Source organism: Podarcis filfolensis (genome assembly GCF_964270895.1).
Source record: "Podarcis filfolensis genome assembly, chromosome: 16".
Classification (NCBI taxonomy): Eukaryota; Metazoa; Chordata; class Lepidosauria; order Squamata; family Lacertidae; genus Podarcis; species Podarcis filfolensis.
This window is the reverse complement of record NC_139620.1, coordinates 13,671,111-13,688,162: the sequence shown is the minus strand read 5'-3', so window position 1 is coordinate 13,688,162 and position 17,052 is coordinate 13,671,111. Positions and strand designations below refer to the sequence as shown.

At 49.9% G+C, this 17,052-nt stretch overlaps 2 protein-coding genes across 9 annotated transcripts in view; both read right to left on the bottom strand.

The window, feature by feature from the left end:
* Positions 1-970: 970 nt before the first annotated feature.
* On the bottom strand, positions 971-11,546 carry RIN1 (Ras and Rab interactor 1). Of its 3 annotated transcripts, none has more exons than XM_083591896.1 (7): positions 11,124-11,422; positions 10,398-10,472; positions 5,038-5,218; positions 4,257-4,371; positions 4,033-4,105; positions 3,248-3,339; positions 971-2,101 (listed from the first exon to the last, which is right to left on the bottom strand). In XM_083591896.1, the coding sequence occupies exons 2-7, from the start codon at positions 10,466-10,468 to the stop codon at positions 1,476-1,478; spliced, it is 1,158 nt and encodes a 385-aa protein (XP_083448022.1). In that variant the 5' UTR covers positions 10,469-10,472; positions 11,124-11,422; the 3' UTR covers positions 971-1,475. The 3 variants fall into 3 exon arrangements, with proteins under 3 accessions (XP_083448022.1, XP_083448024.1, XP_083448023.1); XM_083591898.1 differs by lacking the exon at positions 10,398-10,472 and adding an exon at positions 9,101-9,161 and having other exon boundaries at positions 11,124-11,419; XM_083591897.1 differs by lacking the exon at positions 10,398-10,472 and having other exon boundaries at positions 11,124-11,546.
* A 4,155-nt stretch (positions 11,547-15,701) lies between these two features.
* The window catches only part of BRMS1 (BRMS1 transcriptional repressor and anoikis regulator), an 18,742-nt gene continuing 17,391 nt past the window's right edge, over positions 15,702-17,052 (bottom strand). For all 6 annotated transcript variants that reach the window (XM_083591907.1, XM_083591908.1, XM_083591906.1 and 3 more), the window contains one exon: positions 15,702-16,175. In XM_083591907.1, the coding sequence (XP_083448033.1) occupies positions 16,058-16,175 (118 nt within the window). In that variant the 3' untranslated portion in view covers positions 15,702-16,057. The remainder of the gene's footprint in view (positions 16,176-17,052) is intronic.

Below are 17,052 nucleotides of genomic sequence, written 5' to 3'. Positions count from 1 at the left end.
GATGCATTGTGGGGGAGTCAGGATGCAAAGACAGTGATAAGTTAACGATAAGATAAGGGGTGTTTTGCAAGGAGAGATGCTCTAGGTAGCCTTTGAGAACTGAGCATCAATATGAGGCAGCTACTCCAGATGGGCTCCTTCTTAGAAGGCTTGGTCTAAAAACAAGTCACCCCCACACTGTAGGGCAGGGATGGGGAAACTCAGGCCCAGAGGCCCAGTGTGGCCCTCCAGAAGTCTCCATCTGGCCCCTCGTAACTCTCTCCACACACGACGCTGGCACTGCACTCTAATAATGCTCTTTGCTTGCCGGGAAGGGGGCTAGAGAAGTGTGTGGGGTGTGGGGTGTGTGTAGAAGCTAGCCTACTATACCAAGGTAAAATTTGCATTCATTTCTTGCCTCTGGCCCCACACAGCACTGGTATGTGGCCTAGCAGGGAATGCAGCCCTCAGGCTGAGAAAGAGCCTATGAGGAGCATGCTGGGTAACACTCCAGTGGCCCATCTAGTCCAGCTTCCTGTTTGCACAGTGGCCGCTCAGATGCGCTGATGGGAAACTTGCAAGCAGAACCCAAGCCCAAGAGTGCTCTCCCCGCTATGGTTTCCAGCAACTGGCTTTCAGAAGCATTACTGCATACCCTCCAACATTTTCCCAGTGAAAATTGGGACATCTTATTTCATGGTGATGATGATGATAATTTATTATTTATATCCTGCCCACCTGACTGGGTTGCCCCAGGCACTCTGGGCAGCTTCCAACATAGATAAAAACATAATGAAACAGTAAACATTTTTGAATAAAAAAAAAAATCCCTATGTAGGGCTGCTTTCAGATGTATTCTAAAGATTGTATAGTTACGGTACTTATCTCCTTGGCTCAGGGGTTGCATAACTCCATACCCTCCAACATTTTACAGGGTCTTTGTCTGTCTGTACTGGTGTTATTTATATGCATTTGACCAATAAACAAAGTATTTCTGTGTTAAGAAATTGTAGTTTGTATTTATTAACAGCAAAACATGACTCAGCAATGGTGTAACACTCTTCCCCCTCTAGGAGAGAGGACATCAAACAGCAACAAGTTTAGTTTAACAAAACTATAGGTGCAAGGGAAAAAAACACAAGAAAAGTTCCAGTAGCTTATTGGATGCAATTATATTTTGGGTGGGGAGCCTGTAGCCTTCCAGATGTTGTGAAACTACAAATCCCATCCACCCTGCTGGCAAATGGAAAGCCAGAGCGCCAACCCTCCCCGTCCTTCCATTACATTTTCTTCTCTCTCTCTCTCTCCTACCTCTCCTAAGCATTGAAGGCTAGAGTGTCGCTCCCTGGCTCCAGATTCCCATTCAAAATCTAGGATAGGACCCATTCACCCACTTGCTCTAATAATTTTGACATCCTTGCCTTCTTTGGGAACACCTCCTGGCCCCGTTTGCGTCATCAAAGTTCCCCCAAAAGCCCAGCTCCAGGAATCGGCGCTCAAGAAGGCTCGGAAGACGGAAGAAGGCAGCCTTTTACTCCGTTGCCGAACCTGCCCCTTTCTTGTTCCTGGAAAAAGTGACCCAGGCAAGATAACCCTGACTGGTCCTCTTCCGTAACATGCAGCGGCTGCTGTGAAGAAGGACCAGGGGTTAAAGGGCGCCCAGCTTGACCCATAAGCTCCTCCTTCTTGCTCTGGGGTATGCTGTAAGTTTCCAACCTCGCCGCAGCCTGTGAGGAATCTTGAGGGAAAGGGTTGCGGTTGGGTAACTGGCTTCTCCCACCGGGGACAGGAGGGTGGGGCAGGTTCTTTTTCTTCTTTTTCCCAACGGGAATGGGGGGCGGTGGGACCGCCGGTGGGGACAGGGGGCTGACAGCCTCTGTGGACACTTGGACCTTGACGTTGTTCTTGAAGCGCTGGCGCCGGGTGCCCACATCCTTGTGCAGTGTTCCGTCAGCTGGCGGGGGGGTTGGAATATCATGGGATCTGGCAGGTTGTCTGCAAACCAGCTTTGCACAGCTCCCCACCTGGGTGTCGCTCGTGGGGCCCTTGTCCGGGCCGGAAAGAAGCACCGGCGGAATAGGCCTGCTGAAATCCTTAGTGTTCAGGGATGAGCTCCAAAATTCTGGAGGCGGGGAATGAGGATGAAAAGAGAGAGAACAAACTGTGTTAAAAAAGCATTTGCTGGGTGCTCAAAGCTCTAGCCTGGCTATGATTATCTTTGTCAGGCCAGAAAAAAGAAGAAGGTGGAGATGCATTGGTTGTGGTTGCTAGGCAGCCACTGGGAGCAATCTGCATCCATCAGTGACTAATATTGTTAGGAAGCAGTTTTATACTTGAGCCACATCTGCACCTTTATATTTAAGAGTTGTACTGTACTGCTTTAAACAGTCATGGCTTCCCCTCAAAGAATCCTGGGAAACTGTAGTTTATGGTTGCTGAAAGATATTGAGAGACCCCCGCCCCTCTTCCCCTCAAAAAGCTGCATTCAACAAACTGCAGTTCCCAGAATTCTTTGCGGGAAGCTACAACTGTTAAAGAGGCATAATACGGCTTTCAGTGCAGAAGTGGCCTTGATCAGTACAGTGGTACCTCAGGTTAATAACTTAATTCGTTCTGGAGGTCCGTTCTTAACCTGAAACTGTTCTTAACCTGAGGTACTACTTTAGCTAATGGGGCCTCCGAGCACCGCCGTGACGCAATTTCTGTTCTCGTCCTGAAGCAAAGTTATTAACCCGAGGTACTATTTCTGGGTTAGCGGAGTCTGTAACCTGAAGCATCTGTAACCTGAGGTGCCACTGTAATGTTTCTTGGGGGATCATCTGGCTGGATGTGGCCTCCCAGACCTCTCTGTTTGGCCTTTGGGATTCCACCAGGCCTTGCCTCTGACTTGCCCTGCCTCGCACCCCCCTTGAATGTCTTTTGCCTGGCTGAAAATCTGCCCTAGAGCTCTTGCTTGGATGGAAGTCAGGGAGGGGAGGTGTCTCTGGAAACTTAGCCAACTGTAGGATTAGTTGCTCCACCCACTTTCCCCACTGGCCCCACCCACTTTTGGTAAGTGGACCTCAGGAAATAATGCAGCCCGTGAGATGGAGAAGGTTCTCCACCTCTGACACCCCCTGTCACTCAGCTGTGTATCCCCCACCCCTGTCAAGGAGCCTAGGCGGTTAAAAGCCAGGCAGGTGAGTGTGGGGTGCTGAAGTGGGGTTGCTGTTCAGGATTTGGTGCTGGATGGAGATTTCTACCACCGAGTCAACACTGAGCCACTCACCAAGCCCCAAGTGAGCGATGGCCTCCAGCTGCTGGCAGGATGAGGCCTCCCAGATGAGCAGAGGAAGGCGCAGAGAGAGAGGGAGGATGTCCCTGAGGCAGTGGGCAGGGGGAGGGAAGAAGAGAAAGTTTGTCAAAACTCAGCCAGAACTTTGAAGAAAAAACAATGCACTTGGAAACCAGAAACCAGAACATTCAATTTATATCTTTTTCTAAGCGGGAAATCATAGAATCACAGATTTGGAAGGAACCACAAGAGTAATCTAGTCCAACCTCCTGCAATGCAGAAATCTTTCATCCAACATGGGGTTGTGGGCGTAGCCAGGATTTTTGTTAGGGGGGCAGAACCAATGTGATTGGTCAGTTAGTTAAGTTTTTCTATTGTTTTACTTGATGGGGGCAGCTGCTCCCTGCCCCCCCTTGGCTACACCCATGACTGGGGTTCGAACCCACAACCCTGAGATTAACATCTGGAGAGTCACTCCCAACACCTGGAGGGTCACAAGTTCCCCATCCCCGGGCTACACTGACCAGCATTCCAGAGTTTCAGGTGGTGTCTTTCACAGTCACACCTGGCCATACCTACAGTGATTGTGCTCAACCCCTGAGCCCTGACACTTCCCCCAAAAGCTGACATTTTAAAAGAAGATGGTCAGATAGGAGCACTAGACAATTCACTCAAGGACCTTCTCCCCTCACACATATATATATATTCAGGAGTCTCGGTTGTCAGTGAACCACCATAGGGGATAATGATGGTCTCAAAAGAGGTGGCAAGCCACTTACGGGGTTATGCAGTAGGAAGCAATGAGGTGCAGGAGGCTGGGGAAGGTCAAATCCGAGCCCTCTAGGAAGATGACTGGAGAACATAAGAAACAGATGGAGAAAAGTTAACCCCAGGCCAGAGTTGGAACGAATTTGCTCCACAAAATTCTCCTCCATGAAAATTATTCCCAGAACACTTGAATAATCCCCCGAACTTGCAAGGCAAATGCATTCGCCACCCTCACCTGCACGCTCCTGGCATAAGCAGTGGGTCGTCACAAAAGCCGGCGATGAATTGTCGGGGAGGCGTAAACACAGGACTTGACATTGCCGCGTATTTGATCTCCGCACTAAAAATGTCTGGGAGTGGGGAGAAGGGGGGAGAGAAGCACGAAAGCAGGTTAAGGTAGGCTATAACAGGGATACAGAGACAGCAGCATCATTAGGTGGGAAGAGGTTCCAAATGCTAACTTTTAAAAAAATGCAAAATCTGTAGAATATACCAAGAATATACCAAGAAATCACGGCTGCATTTGGATTACCTTTTTTTTGCAGGTGGGATGCTGGTGTTGTAAATTTCCTGTATGAGCGAAGGGATTAAAGTAGATGGCGTGTGAGGCCCACTCTGATTCTATGGCCACAAGGAATTCTGGGAACTATAGTTTTTTAAGGGTGCTGAGAGTTGTTTGGAGGCCCCTATTCCCCTCACAGCGCTACATTTTCCAGATTCACCTGTGAAGACGGATTGACTGTTAAACCGTTCTGGGAGTTCTGCCTTCTCACTTTTGTGGAAATGAAGACATCCAACAGGTGAAGCTGTCTCCCTCACAAATGCATTCCTACACTGCAGCCTGAATTCCAGACGTTCAGGTGCTTCCTGAATGGAAAGGAGCCTCTGTCGAAAGGGAAACGTTGCAGCCCAAGCCAGGGGGGCAGAGGTCACTCAGAGTATGCTCAGAAGCCCTATTCTCATCACTCCTGTGCTCTAAAGTGGGGTGCTAATGACAAAACCCTGTTGATCCTCACCCCGGGAGGTTCACGCTGAAGGATGTGAAGTGCAGCGGCCGAGTTGATGCCCAGCTGGAGCCAAACTGGCTGAGTGAGGCGCAGTCGTCCCACGAGGCTGATGCTCCGGGGGGAGGCCACCGTCCCGTGCCGTGGGTTGGCATAAGGCTCGGGATAGTCGTAGATCGGGTTCCGAGTCATCCTGAGAGGGAACAAAAACCTCCCCTGAGTCCAGCGTGAGGAACTGAAAGGGGCGCAAACAACAGGCAACTCAAGAGACCTGCCCTGCTTAGCATGATTTTACTTTATTCCGTTTCTTTTTTCTAATTAGATTTTGCAAATTCATTCACACAAATGTTATTCTTGCAAAAGTTAAAATTTTACACAGGATTCTTCCAAATCCTAGGACTTCCCTCCTCCCCCCTGTGGGTTCTTTAAATAACTTTTTCTACTGCGTATTATAAATCCATCTAGTTTACCGTCCTCCAGTGTATCCAAAGTCTATGCATCATTGCAAGAGTTATTTAAAGCCTGCCAAAGAGCTCAAGTGTTTACAGTGGTCTTTCAAATACAGTCTGTATTTGCCCCACTCTCTGTTGAAGTTTTGGTCCTCCTGATTTCTGATTTCCCTGGTCAATCTTGCCATCTCTGCATAGTCTAATAATTTCATCTGCCAGTCTTGCTTTATTTCATTTCTATCCTGTGACATTACACATATTGGGAGGAGGCTGCAAGGCCTGCTGCCACCGCAGGGAGATCCCGCGAGGCCTGGCCCCTCAAGATTGGTGGGGGCTCAGCCCTGTCCCAACATACTTTGAGGGGTGTCCGCAAGCCCATAGATTTGGTGCCTATGGCTTTTGAAGCACATTTGAAGCGCATGTTTCCCCCTCAGAGAATTATGGGCGTTGTAGTCTGTTAAGGTTTGCTGAGAATAGTAACTCTGTGAGGGGTAAATGGCAGTGCCAAGAATTCCTGAGGGAAAGAATGTGCTTGAAAGGCCTTGCTGTGTACGCAGCCTTTGAGTGTATACTTGTGGCTGAAATGTGACAGAGCGCCTGGGGCATAGGAAGCTGTCTTGCATGGCGTCTAAAGGCTGGTCCGCCTAGCTCAGTATTGTCTATGCTGACTCAGTGGCAGACCTACATTTTTGGGGCCCTGAAGCTTGAACTGTCTTGGGGGCCCCTTCGCAACCAGCAATGAGGTCTGTGTCACCACTGTTATTGTCTTCGGTGGTGTTGTTCCACGACAGATCACTACACTTTTATAACATTGGTGCTACGGACTTGTTAAGTTGTGGGTGAACATATCAGACTACACAGCAATTCTTCAGACAGCTCTTGTTTATTCACAGGCCAGAACAGAACTGAACTGAAGGGTTCAGCCAGCCTGCTTATATAGAGCTCCACTACAACACAACAGGAACCACTTTCTGTAACTATCCAATCACTGAATGTCACTTTCAATTCCTTATTTGCATATGTGGACCTGAGTGAAAACTATCTACAGTATTCCCCTGTTGGCCCAGGGTGAGAACTTCAGTACATAACAGGACTCAAACTAGTTGAAATATAGACAACAACAAAATGAGTCAATTCAAGTTGTGCGACTCAAATTGGGTCTACCAGACCCTCATTTTTAAAGCAACGTGGGCAAAAGTTGCTTCTGGGGCCCCTTCAGGATTGAGAGTCTCTGAAGCTTAAGCTTCATTGATTTCATAATAGATCCATTCCTACACTGGCTGGCAGCATCTCTCCAGCAGATAAAGGTCTTCCCCAACCCTACCTCGAAAGAGAGAGAGAGAAAGAGAGAGAGAAACATCAAGGCGGGTGGGGTGAGAGGGAAGGATATCTGGCAGGCACCAAGGAAGGCCTACAGACATATGTGTGCCCATGGCTAGGACACTAGCAGCCACAATGGCCATTTTCTTCCTCCACTGTCAGAGGCAATATGGCTCTGGAAGTCGTAGTATGGAAATCGCAAGTGGGTAGATTCAGGATTTCCAGACGTATCTGGTTGGCTAGCGTGAGAACAGGATGCTGAACTTAGATGGGTCTTTGGCCCTGATCCTCTTTTTATGTTAGAGAGAAACAGCTCCGTCCTATGCGTTTTATTTTCATTCTCTGCAGAAATCCAACAGGTGCAGATTATCCTTGTGTGGAAATACAAGGAGACCTGTTGAGTTTCTGCAGCACCATCGCATTGTTGTTGGTTTTTTTTAAGCACAGGAGCATGCCAGGGAGGGGAAAGTTGCCACCCTCTGCAGAGACACAGCTGGATCGAACATGAGCTGAAGGCGGGAGCCATCCTCGAGCTGTTACAAAACACAGCGGGGGCGAGAGACGAGAAAGTAAGGCGGGCTATGAATCAGCTCCGTGGCATGAGAAGCTGCAATTTGGAGACGGGGAGGAGCACAGCTTTGAGTGGATCACTTAGCAGCTGCCCTGCCCCACAGGGGGAAGGAGAAGCCTGTGGAAATGGCCCTCCCGCAGGGGTGGGGAGAGCTAACCCCTTTGTCCTCACCCCCAACCCAAAACAAAGCTGAAAAAGCTTCTCACTTTGGCTTAACGACCCCCTTTGTTCCATTTGCCATCTCTCCCACCCACAAACAGTCCCGATGCAGAAGGCAAGTTCCTTAACCACCACCACATGCATAAAGCACATAGCATTTTCCATGTGCTATCAATACATTTTTTTTACAATAAAATAAGGCAGTTTCCTGACTGCAGGCTCAGCCATCTCAAAGTCATGACACAGAAGGAAAAGGAATGGGGAGGGAAGAGGAAAGCAAGCATGGGAACAGGGTGGTGGATGGAGTCTGGATAAATCTCTCCCTAGCTGTGATATTCTTGCTTATGGCTTTCGTTTAGCTAATTTGGCAGCTCATGGGAAAATAAAAAAGCAACAATAAAATACCCTAAAACTCCTTTAAAATAATAGTAAAAATAAATCAAGGAAAAAATGAAACGGGGCATTTAAATATCATAGAATCATAGAGTTGGAAGGGACCCCTAGGGTCATCTAGCCCAACCCACTGTGATGCAGGAATCATACATGACAGATGACCATCCAGCGCTGAGGTCCTTCTGGCAGTTCCCTTACTGCAAGAAGTGAGGTTACAGGGAACCAGGCAGAGGGCCTTCTCGGCAGTGGTGCCCACCCTGTGGAACACCCTCCTATCAGATGTCACGGAAATAAACAACTATCTGGCTTTTAGAAGACATCTGAAGGCAGCCCTGTTTAGGGAAGTTTTTAATGTTTGAAGTTTTATTCTGTTTTTAATGTTCTGTTGGGAGCCGCCCAAAGTGGCTGGGGAAACCCAGATGGGCGGGGTATAAATAATAAAATTATTATTATTATTAAATATGTGTGAATGAACTATATTTCTTAAAGACGCACCATTCTCCCCTGTGCCTCATTCCAAAGGAGCACAAAACCTGGTTAAGTGCCAAGGGCCTGCCAGCAACACGGGGGTTAGAAGTGAGATCTGTGTTTCCTAGAGGAGAAGGCCTGGGAGCAAAAGTGTGCCTGAAGTCAAAACAGTGAGAGGTCTGAATTTCAGCACTCCCTGAGCAGTTCCAGGGGATGGACCAGCAGGAGGAGAGACAAAAGAAAGCAGCAGCAGAAGCAACAAATTCGGTGAGATGAAAGCAGCGGCAAGCAGAGCGTGTGAGACAACAAGTGCTATATTCACGGCTGGCAATTCATAATAATAATATTAAACAGTCATCAAGGTCTCTCCTGAGCTGCAGTGCTTGTGGTTGGGGAAACCATGGGCCCTGGCAGTTCTACAATGTCCTCTTCTCAAAAAACCCTCCTAATGGAGCCAATAGGAGTTTCCTTTCCCTCCCCATTGCAAGCCTAATTGTGGCACAAGAGGGGGGGGGAGGTCACACAGGTAGGGGAGGGTTAATCTTTCATTTCCCAGCTATGACACACAACCCCCAAACACACACACATCCACCTCACACAATATTTAGGGGTTTTTTTGGGGGGGAACCTATCAGATCCATCTGTTGCAATGGATCAGGCTAGGACTGATTTGAATCTCTTCTCAGCCACCCATAAAGCCCACCAGGTGACCTACCTGATTTGGTTGTGAGGCTAAAATGGGGAGGGGGGCAAACCACGTATGCTGCTTTGAGCTCCTAGTGTGGGAAAGCAGGATATAAATGTAAGAAACAAAAGAAAATGAAGTCTAACTACCTCACAGGGTTGTTGGAAGGTAGGGGAAGAGAGCCACTCCAGGCGATGGGAACTTGAGCCAGTTAGCCAAAAATGCTGGGCTCAGCTAGGCCAGGCTCCCATAGTACAGTTGGTAGAAGATGAGACTCTTGATCTTGGGGCCGTGGGTTTGAGCCCCGCATTGGGCAAGAAGATTCCTACATTCATACAGGGGGTTGGACTAGTGACCCTCATGTCCCTTCCAATTCTACAATTCTATAATCCATCCCCACAACTCTTGACATGCACAGGGGGCAGGGCAGGAGTGACATCAACATAAGGCCAAAGATGAGGTGCAGAATCACATGCAAAGACATGCGGGAAGAGGGAAAGAGGAAGAATGATGTTTCCTTCCTTCTTTCCTCCTGACCGTATAATTGGGGGCCCGGGATGGGGGCCTTTCAATTGGAGCTGGACAAGGCCTTGTTTGCCAATAATACACAAATCCTGGGCTGGGGAACCTGGTGCCCTCCAAACAGTAGACTCAAACTCCCGTCAGCCCCTGCCAGCAAGGCCAGCGGTCAGGGATGGGTGTTTGTGTTTTTCATGAAGATCCCCCGGCCAGCATCCCACTCTTGAGCTCAGCAACCCAGGAACCAAACCTCCCACCTTTCACCAGTGAACACCAGTAAGCCCATTTCTGCAAACCCAACAGTCCTAGTGCCCAGGGACCATCTAAGATATAATAGCTGTGAGATGCCCCCCTGGGGACATGGGTAAGCATCCCGCTCAGTCCTACTCAGAGTAGAACCCTTTGAAATCAATGGCTGCGCGACTGACTTAAGTTTTGATTTCAGTTGGGTCTATTAAGAGTAGGACTGAGCTGGATACAACCCTATTCATGCTGACTCAGGCACAACCCCTCACTGAGTTCTGGAGTAGGGGGGCAGGTTAAGTGAGTTTAGGGTTCGGGCCAGTGTGGCCAGTGGCGTAGCGTGGGTTGTCAGCACCCGGGGCAAGGCAAGTAATTTGCGCCCCCTAACCCGTGGATTTGTGCCCCCTAACCCTAACCCCCAGATGTTGCGCCCGGTGCGGCCGGCCCCCCCTGCACCCCCCACGCTATGCCACTGAGTGTGGCTCAGCATGTCAAGGCTGCGATTTAGAAGACTTGGGTTCAAAATCCCCAGCCATGAAGCCTTGGGCCAGGCACAACTTCTCACCTTAAGTCTACCTCGCAGCGTTGTTGTAGGATAAAAAACGGGGAGGGAGAAAGTGCTGTGCGCCACATCATATCCCTTGGAGGAGAGGCAGGATACTGCAGAATAAAATAAAGCTTTCCCAGTGCCCCCAGACGCTAGCAACCCACTTAATCCAGAGTGACTCCCATCCTCTGGCGCCAGATACAGAAAGAGGCTTCTCCCTTCACCCTTGGGATGGGGGAATCGGCAACTGCTCCACAGATCTTGCTGAAATCCAGCTCTTCACAGCCCTGACCATTGGCCATGCATGCCGGCTGTTGGGAGATGGGTTTGAACAGCCCCTGGGGGAGCAACGGGAGAGTCTTAACTTTTTCCTCCTCTGCCATGCGGCTGAGAAACCAGAGCTGGAAATGACCTCAGGAGTCTCAGCTCCCAGTTCCTTCCTGATCAGCAGCACACCCCAGTATAACATCCCCGCACAAAACACACGCGCAGCACACTTTCTAGCAACGGGACTACAGAGGTGGCCTCCACGTGACCAGCTGTATCCTTTAGACGGTACTGCCCTCCCCGAAGCAAGGAGTCCACAAACAAGGAAATCAACTGCTGCGGGGAAGTGCCGTTGGCACCGGTTCCCAGCAACCGAGTTTGGTCAATAGAGGAAGGGAGAGAATTCCCATCTACAACGCCCCCCTCCCCAATCCAGGGTACCCCAAGCAAGCCCCCCTCCCCATCCTCGCCACTCACCTCTCCTCTCTCCGGCAACTCCACGGCGTGCTCCTTTGCCTCCCCTATTGCACTCGGTTTCTCTCTCGGCTGCGCTCATCTCAGCTGCCTGAAGACGTCTTGGCTGAGATCCAGCTCCGGGGCGAGGCTTGGGCAAGCGGCACCGGGAAGGAGGGTGGGCACCTGGCTCTCAACAACAAACTCTTACTTCATGGGCTGAAATCTTGAGAAGGCTGAGCTCACCGCAGGGCTCCTGCCACAGAAGAGACGGCTGGCTTTGCAAAATGCCAAGGAGTAGCAGCAGCAGCAGATTTCACAGAATCATAGAATGGTTGGAAGGGACCCCGGGGTCATCCAGTCCAACCCTCTGCAATGCAGGAATCTTTTTGCCCAATGTGAGGCTCAAACTCACGCCCCTGAGGTTAAGAGTCTCATGCTCTTACCAACTGAGTTATCCGGGTCAGTTTGATTGGAAATGGAAAAAGGGAAGAAAGCACAAATGGGGGGAGGCTCTGAGCAAGTGCAGAGAGCCTTCCATGTTTCAACCCCCTCTCTAATAGCCTTTGCCACCCTAGGGCTCCCATGGTGATGGGATATGCAGCCAGAAACATCTGGAGAGTCCCAGATTGGCAAAGTTTGCTCCAGAAGTATTATTGTTTAGTAGGGAAGGTTTATTCAGATTCCCACTCTCATTTTTTCCCCTTGCTACTTCTCTAGGTTTGTCAGGGAGCCATAGAATGGAAAATCAGTTCCCAGAGTTCAGCTCCTGAGTAATGAGAATCACAGAATCGTAGGCTTGGAAGGGACCTCAAGGGTCATTTAGTCCAACCCCCTGCAATGCAGGGATCACAGCTAAAAAAGAGAGAAATGATAATAATGACTTTCCAAACAGTCTAAGGTAGGCCAAGGAAGGCATCTTCTCTGAGTGCTACCTGGCCAGAGGTGCTAAACTGGAATCAAATTGCCATGCGCTCTGTTGACAGTACAGTTTTAAAATTATGTTGAAAGAGGCAAAACGTTTCTTTCATTAGTGTAAGAAGGAAGCATTCAATTTCCAACACTTTCCAAACAGGCCTGCAAAAGAGCACTACATGGAACCCTGGAAAACATCTGCCAGTTGGGGGCAATACTGAGTTAGTGGTTTAAACCAGCTCTTTATTCAGGATCGTGAGGACTAGAATATTATGTCATTTTTAGGGGAAGGGCCACAGAACAGTCCCTGGTTCAGTCCCTGGCAGCAACAGGTAGGACTGGGAAAGAGACACTGTGTGAAATCCTAGATGGCAGCTGTCGGTCAGTGCAGGCAAAACTAAATCCAGTGGGCAAATGGTCTCACTTGTGGTGCCTCCAGACAACCTGTTTGCTGAGCATTCGTCCTCAATTGCTTGTGAGGTGACCATACACTTTCCCATTAATCATTTGTTCAACCTACACTTTGCAGTGCATTTCCCCATCACTTTCCAAACAGCAAAAAGTCAGGTTTTTGGTTTTTTTAAAGTGGATTTATTGTGCTAGGGTGGCAGAGCACTTAAATGTCTTTTAATTGCAGAAACCTACATTTCTGGCATGCATCTTTCAGCCCGAGGGCCACACTCCCTTGTGGACAACCGCCAAGGGGCCGCTGCTCAGTGGTGGGCGGGGCCGGAGGGAAAAGGTCAAAGAGTGCATGTACTCTTCCCCTCCACATACTCCCATCCAGGCAAGTAAGAAGCATCGCAATTCAAGGATTCATTCCAGCCAGGCCAAAACCCCTAAAGATGGCTTGGGAACAGGGTCCATGAGGGGTGTCGCCTGGGGGAGTGCCCTGAGGGCTGAACAGCATCCTGGGTGCAGGTGGGCAACCGCCAGCTCAGCTGCCACCTGCAGCCCCTCGCTTTATTTTGTGTGGCCCCTGGTGTGTCCAGAAGCTGCCCTAATCTTCCGCCCCAACACAGTCCCTGTTTCCATTGCCTCTCTGGCTCCATCCATCATTGCTGGTGGCTCCGCCCACTGCCGACATGCAACCCCGCCCCCTGACAGGTCACCCCTGAAGGAATGTCGCCCTCTACCAAAGAATATAGGTTGCAACTTCCATGAAAAGCTTGCATTGCCCTTGCCAAGCCACCCACACGTTTTATAAGGGAAGATCTCTACAGGGCAAAGGAACAAAGGAACCTGGGTGCCATAGCTCATGTCCCAGAGCTCAAAACAAGGCAGAAGTTCTACAGTGGTACCTCGGGTTACGGACGCTTCAGGTTACAGACGCTTCAGGTTACAGACTCCGCTAACCCAGAAATAGTACCTCAGGTTAAGAACTTTGCTTCAGGATGAGAATAGAAATTGCGCGGTGGCAGCAGGAGGCCACATTAACTAAAGTGGTACCTCAGGTTAAGAACGGACCTCCAGAACGAATTAAGTTCTTAACCCGAGGTACCACTGTATTTGCCAGACACAAGTAGGGCTGAATGAGGCAGTTCCTAAGTACAGTGGACGCTCAGGTTGCGAACGTGATCCGTGTGGGAGGCACGTTCACAACCCGCAGCGCCGCATCTGCACATGTGCGAGTTGCAATTCGGCAAGTGCCGAAACCCGGAAGTACCCCATTCCGGTACTTCTGGGTTTCAACGCGTCCATATCCTGAAAACGTGCAACCTGAAGCGTCTGTAACCCGAGGTATGACTGTATAGCTTCCTGTACAGCAGCCTCATTGCTTTGAGTTGCCTGTCGAGCATTCAAATGGGAACCACTCATCCCAGCTAATATGAGGTCAGGAAGGAATTTTCTTCATCTTCAGCAAAATATTTCATTTTGGCCAGATTTTTTTTTGTGGGGTTTTTTTTTTTGGTCTTCTTGAAGATCATTTTGGTCAAAGCCTCTGCTCACAACCCTTAATTGGCTCTTCTTGTTTAGCCGCAATAAAGTTTTTCCATCTCCTGTTTTAACACCTGAGAGTTTCTTGTTTGTTTCTGTGCTTGTGAGCAGCGCTTGTGAGCAAAGGAGAAATGGACAGGAAAGAGACAGAGCAAAAGTCTAGCCCAGCTTTGAAGAAAGAAGGAAGGAAGGAGCCACGGCGGGGAGCGGAGGTGGGGTGGGGGTGGGGAAGGATCCGGTTGGTTGGTGGGAGTCAGGAATCCCTTTGAGTCTTTCTGCTCTTGTTCCAGCTGCCTCGGCCAATTCCCGGGCAAAAACATCTTAAGAACTTAAGGAGAGCCCTGCAGGATCAGGCCAAACACCTGTGTAGTGAAGTATCATGTTCTCACGGTGGCCAGCCAGATGATTTTGGGGAAGCCCGAAAGCAGGACCTGAGAGCAACAACAATTCTCCCCACTTGCAGTTCCCAGCAACTAGAATTCAGGGGCCTGTTGCCTCTGACAGCCGAGGGAGAACAAAGTCATTATGGCTAGTAGCCATGGATACCCTTACCCCCCATGAATTTCATTAAGCTTTTATATCAGTTGCCCAACACACACACACACACACACACACACACACACACACACACACAGCTGGACAATTCTATATATCCAAAACCATTTTGTGAAGTCAATTTTTTGCTATCAGTTTCATAATTTCTGACCTGGCAACATACCACAGATCACAATGTGTTTGGCTGTGTGCTATGCGAAAATCACAATGTGGGGGAAAACCTTGAAGCCAGCCGATGCTTCTCTTCGATTTCTGCAGCCCCTGTTAACTCTGATGGCTCAGCTCTCCCCTGCCTCACGCAGGCTGGGCGGGGGGGGGGGGGCAGAGAATCACAAGGGCAGGCACGGCAAAAATCACAAGATGGGAAAAACCGTGAAGCCAGCCAATGCCTCTCCATAGCTCCGTGCTTATTTCAGGCATCGTGATCTACCGGTACCGTATTTTTCACTCTATAAGACACACTTTCCCCCTCCTAAAAAGTAAGGGGAAATGTGTGTGCGTCTTATGGAGCAAATGCAGGCTGTGCAGCTATCGCTGAAGCCAGAAGAGCAAGAGGGATCGGTGCACACCAATCCCTCTTGCTCTCCTGGCTTCAGGGATAGCCCTGCAATGCCTCTTGAGCAAAGAGTGAGGAACGCTCCCTCTTCGCTCAGGAGGCTTTGCGTCGTTTTCTTGTTTCTTGTTTTCCTCCTCTAAAAACTAGGTGCATCTTATAGAAAGAAAAATACGGTATATCACGATGCTTAGATGGTGATATCTCAATGTTGAAAACCAGTTATCGCCCCGCCCTACGGTTCGCCTCTATAATAGTCCCATCCTTATGTCAGACATTGTGATTTATCCATATATTGCAATGTTTAGCTGATGATACATTGCATTGCTGAAAACCATATATCGCCCGGCCTTACAGATACCACCACTGCTACAGCCTCCTCAAAAGTAACAGGCAAATGGACAGGACAGTGGTAGCCAACCGAATGTTTGGAACTCCCATCAGCCCCAGCAAGCATGGACAATAATATGAGGACAATGGAGGTTGTAGGGTCTGCGATCTGCCTTCTAACTGCCATCTCTCCCTCCCCTCCCCTTCCCCCCACCCCACCCCAAAGCAGCATTTCCTCCCTTCTCAGTCCAAACAAGCAAACCTCAGAGACAGCTGGTCTCCAATTAAAAAGCCAGGCCTGGAAGCTGGAGGGAGGTATTTCACTTTGGTGTTTTATTGGATGTTTCTTCCAGAAAGAGAGGAGCTGCTGTCAACGCCCAACCCCAAACACGGAGGGAGGGGCACGCTGGGCAAGCACAATCAAAACTGCCGCAGGACCAACAGGGGGCTGGAGGGGGAGGGCTCCACGCCAAGGGCCCCCGTCACTAGGGGCAGCGATGCTGGTATGATTCCAAGGTAACTGCAAGCAAGCCCTTCTCCCTTCCACCTGCTGCAGCCCAAACTGGGGTGGTTCGGGGTGGTCTTTGCTGCTCCGAAGTCCCTTGGTTTCCAAGAGAGAGAAGCTGTGCCTGTTCCAGGAGAAGCGAGAGAGCCAAAGTCTGCGCTGCTAGACCTTGCGCACGGAATACTTGCCCTTCTGGAGTTGCGAGACGTAGATTTTGGTCTTGCTGCCGTCTTCCCTGCGCAGCCAAACCTCCCCAGTGCTGATGGCAGTGATCACAGCCCTAGAGGAAAGGGAAAAGAGTCAGGGGTGGCCAGGCAGAATGTGTCTGTTTTTGGGGGCAGAGGGCCAAGGCAGCATCTCACACAGGCCCTGATCTCAACATGCCAGCCGTCTCCAAACCTCACTCCAAAGGAACGCAGCTTATACCAAGTCGGACTACTGACAATGGCTCTGCAAGGTTTCAGAAATGGAGTCTCTACATGGAGATGGGACCTGGGACCTCCTGGATGCAACAGAGGTTCTATATCGTGCTTCTATGACCCTTCCCATCTCTCAGGGAGAGACGGAAAGCAGGGGCTGCTCTTTGGGTGATGCTGGAACACCAGCTGTGCTCATTCTCCTCTCCCTGAGATGGTCCACTCCATCCTAGCTGGTTGCAAGGAGAAGTTTGTTACTTTGGGCCAAACTGGGTTTGAAAGGAGGCCTCTGCCACTGGCCAAGGCACCAAGGTCCACTGGGAGGCTGAACCTGCTCCCTCCCCAAAAGAATATCAGGGCAAGGAGAGGGACTGGCTGGACCCCATCGACTGGTCAAGTAAAGGAGAAACTGCCCCAATGCTTGCTTTCCTTCTGTTCTTTTTAAGTCAAGCCTGAAAGCAGCAGGAGCTGTCTTATCCTTTTCATACATGTGCAGCCAGGGGCAGGGACCGTTTTGCAGCCCAAGGGCCATGTTCTGTTCTGGGCAGCCTTCCAGGGGCCACATGCCAGTGGAGAGGGCGGGGCCAGAGGGCAAGTGGGCGGAGCAATAAAGTGTGCTATTTTCTATGCCCGCAGACCCCACCCCTCTGCCAGCCCTCCAAGCATTAACTGAGAGGCATTATCAGAGCTCAAGGACACTTTGCAGCAAGGCAAAAAACATTCAGTGAGGGTGTGAAACAG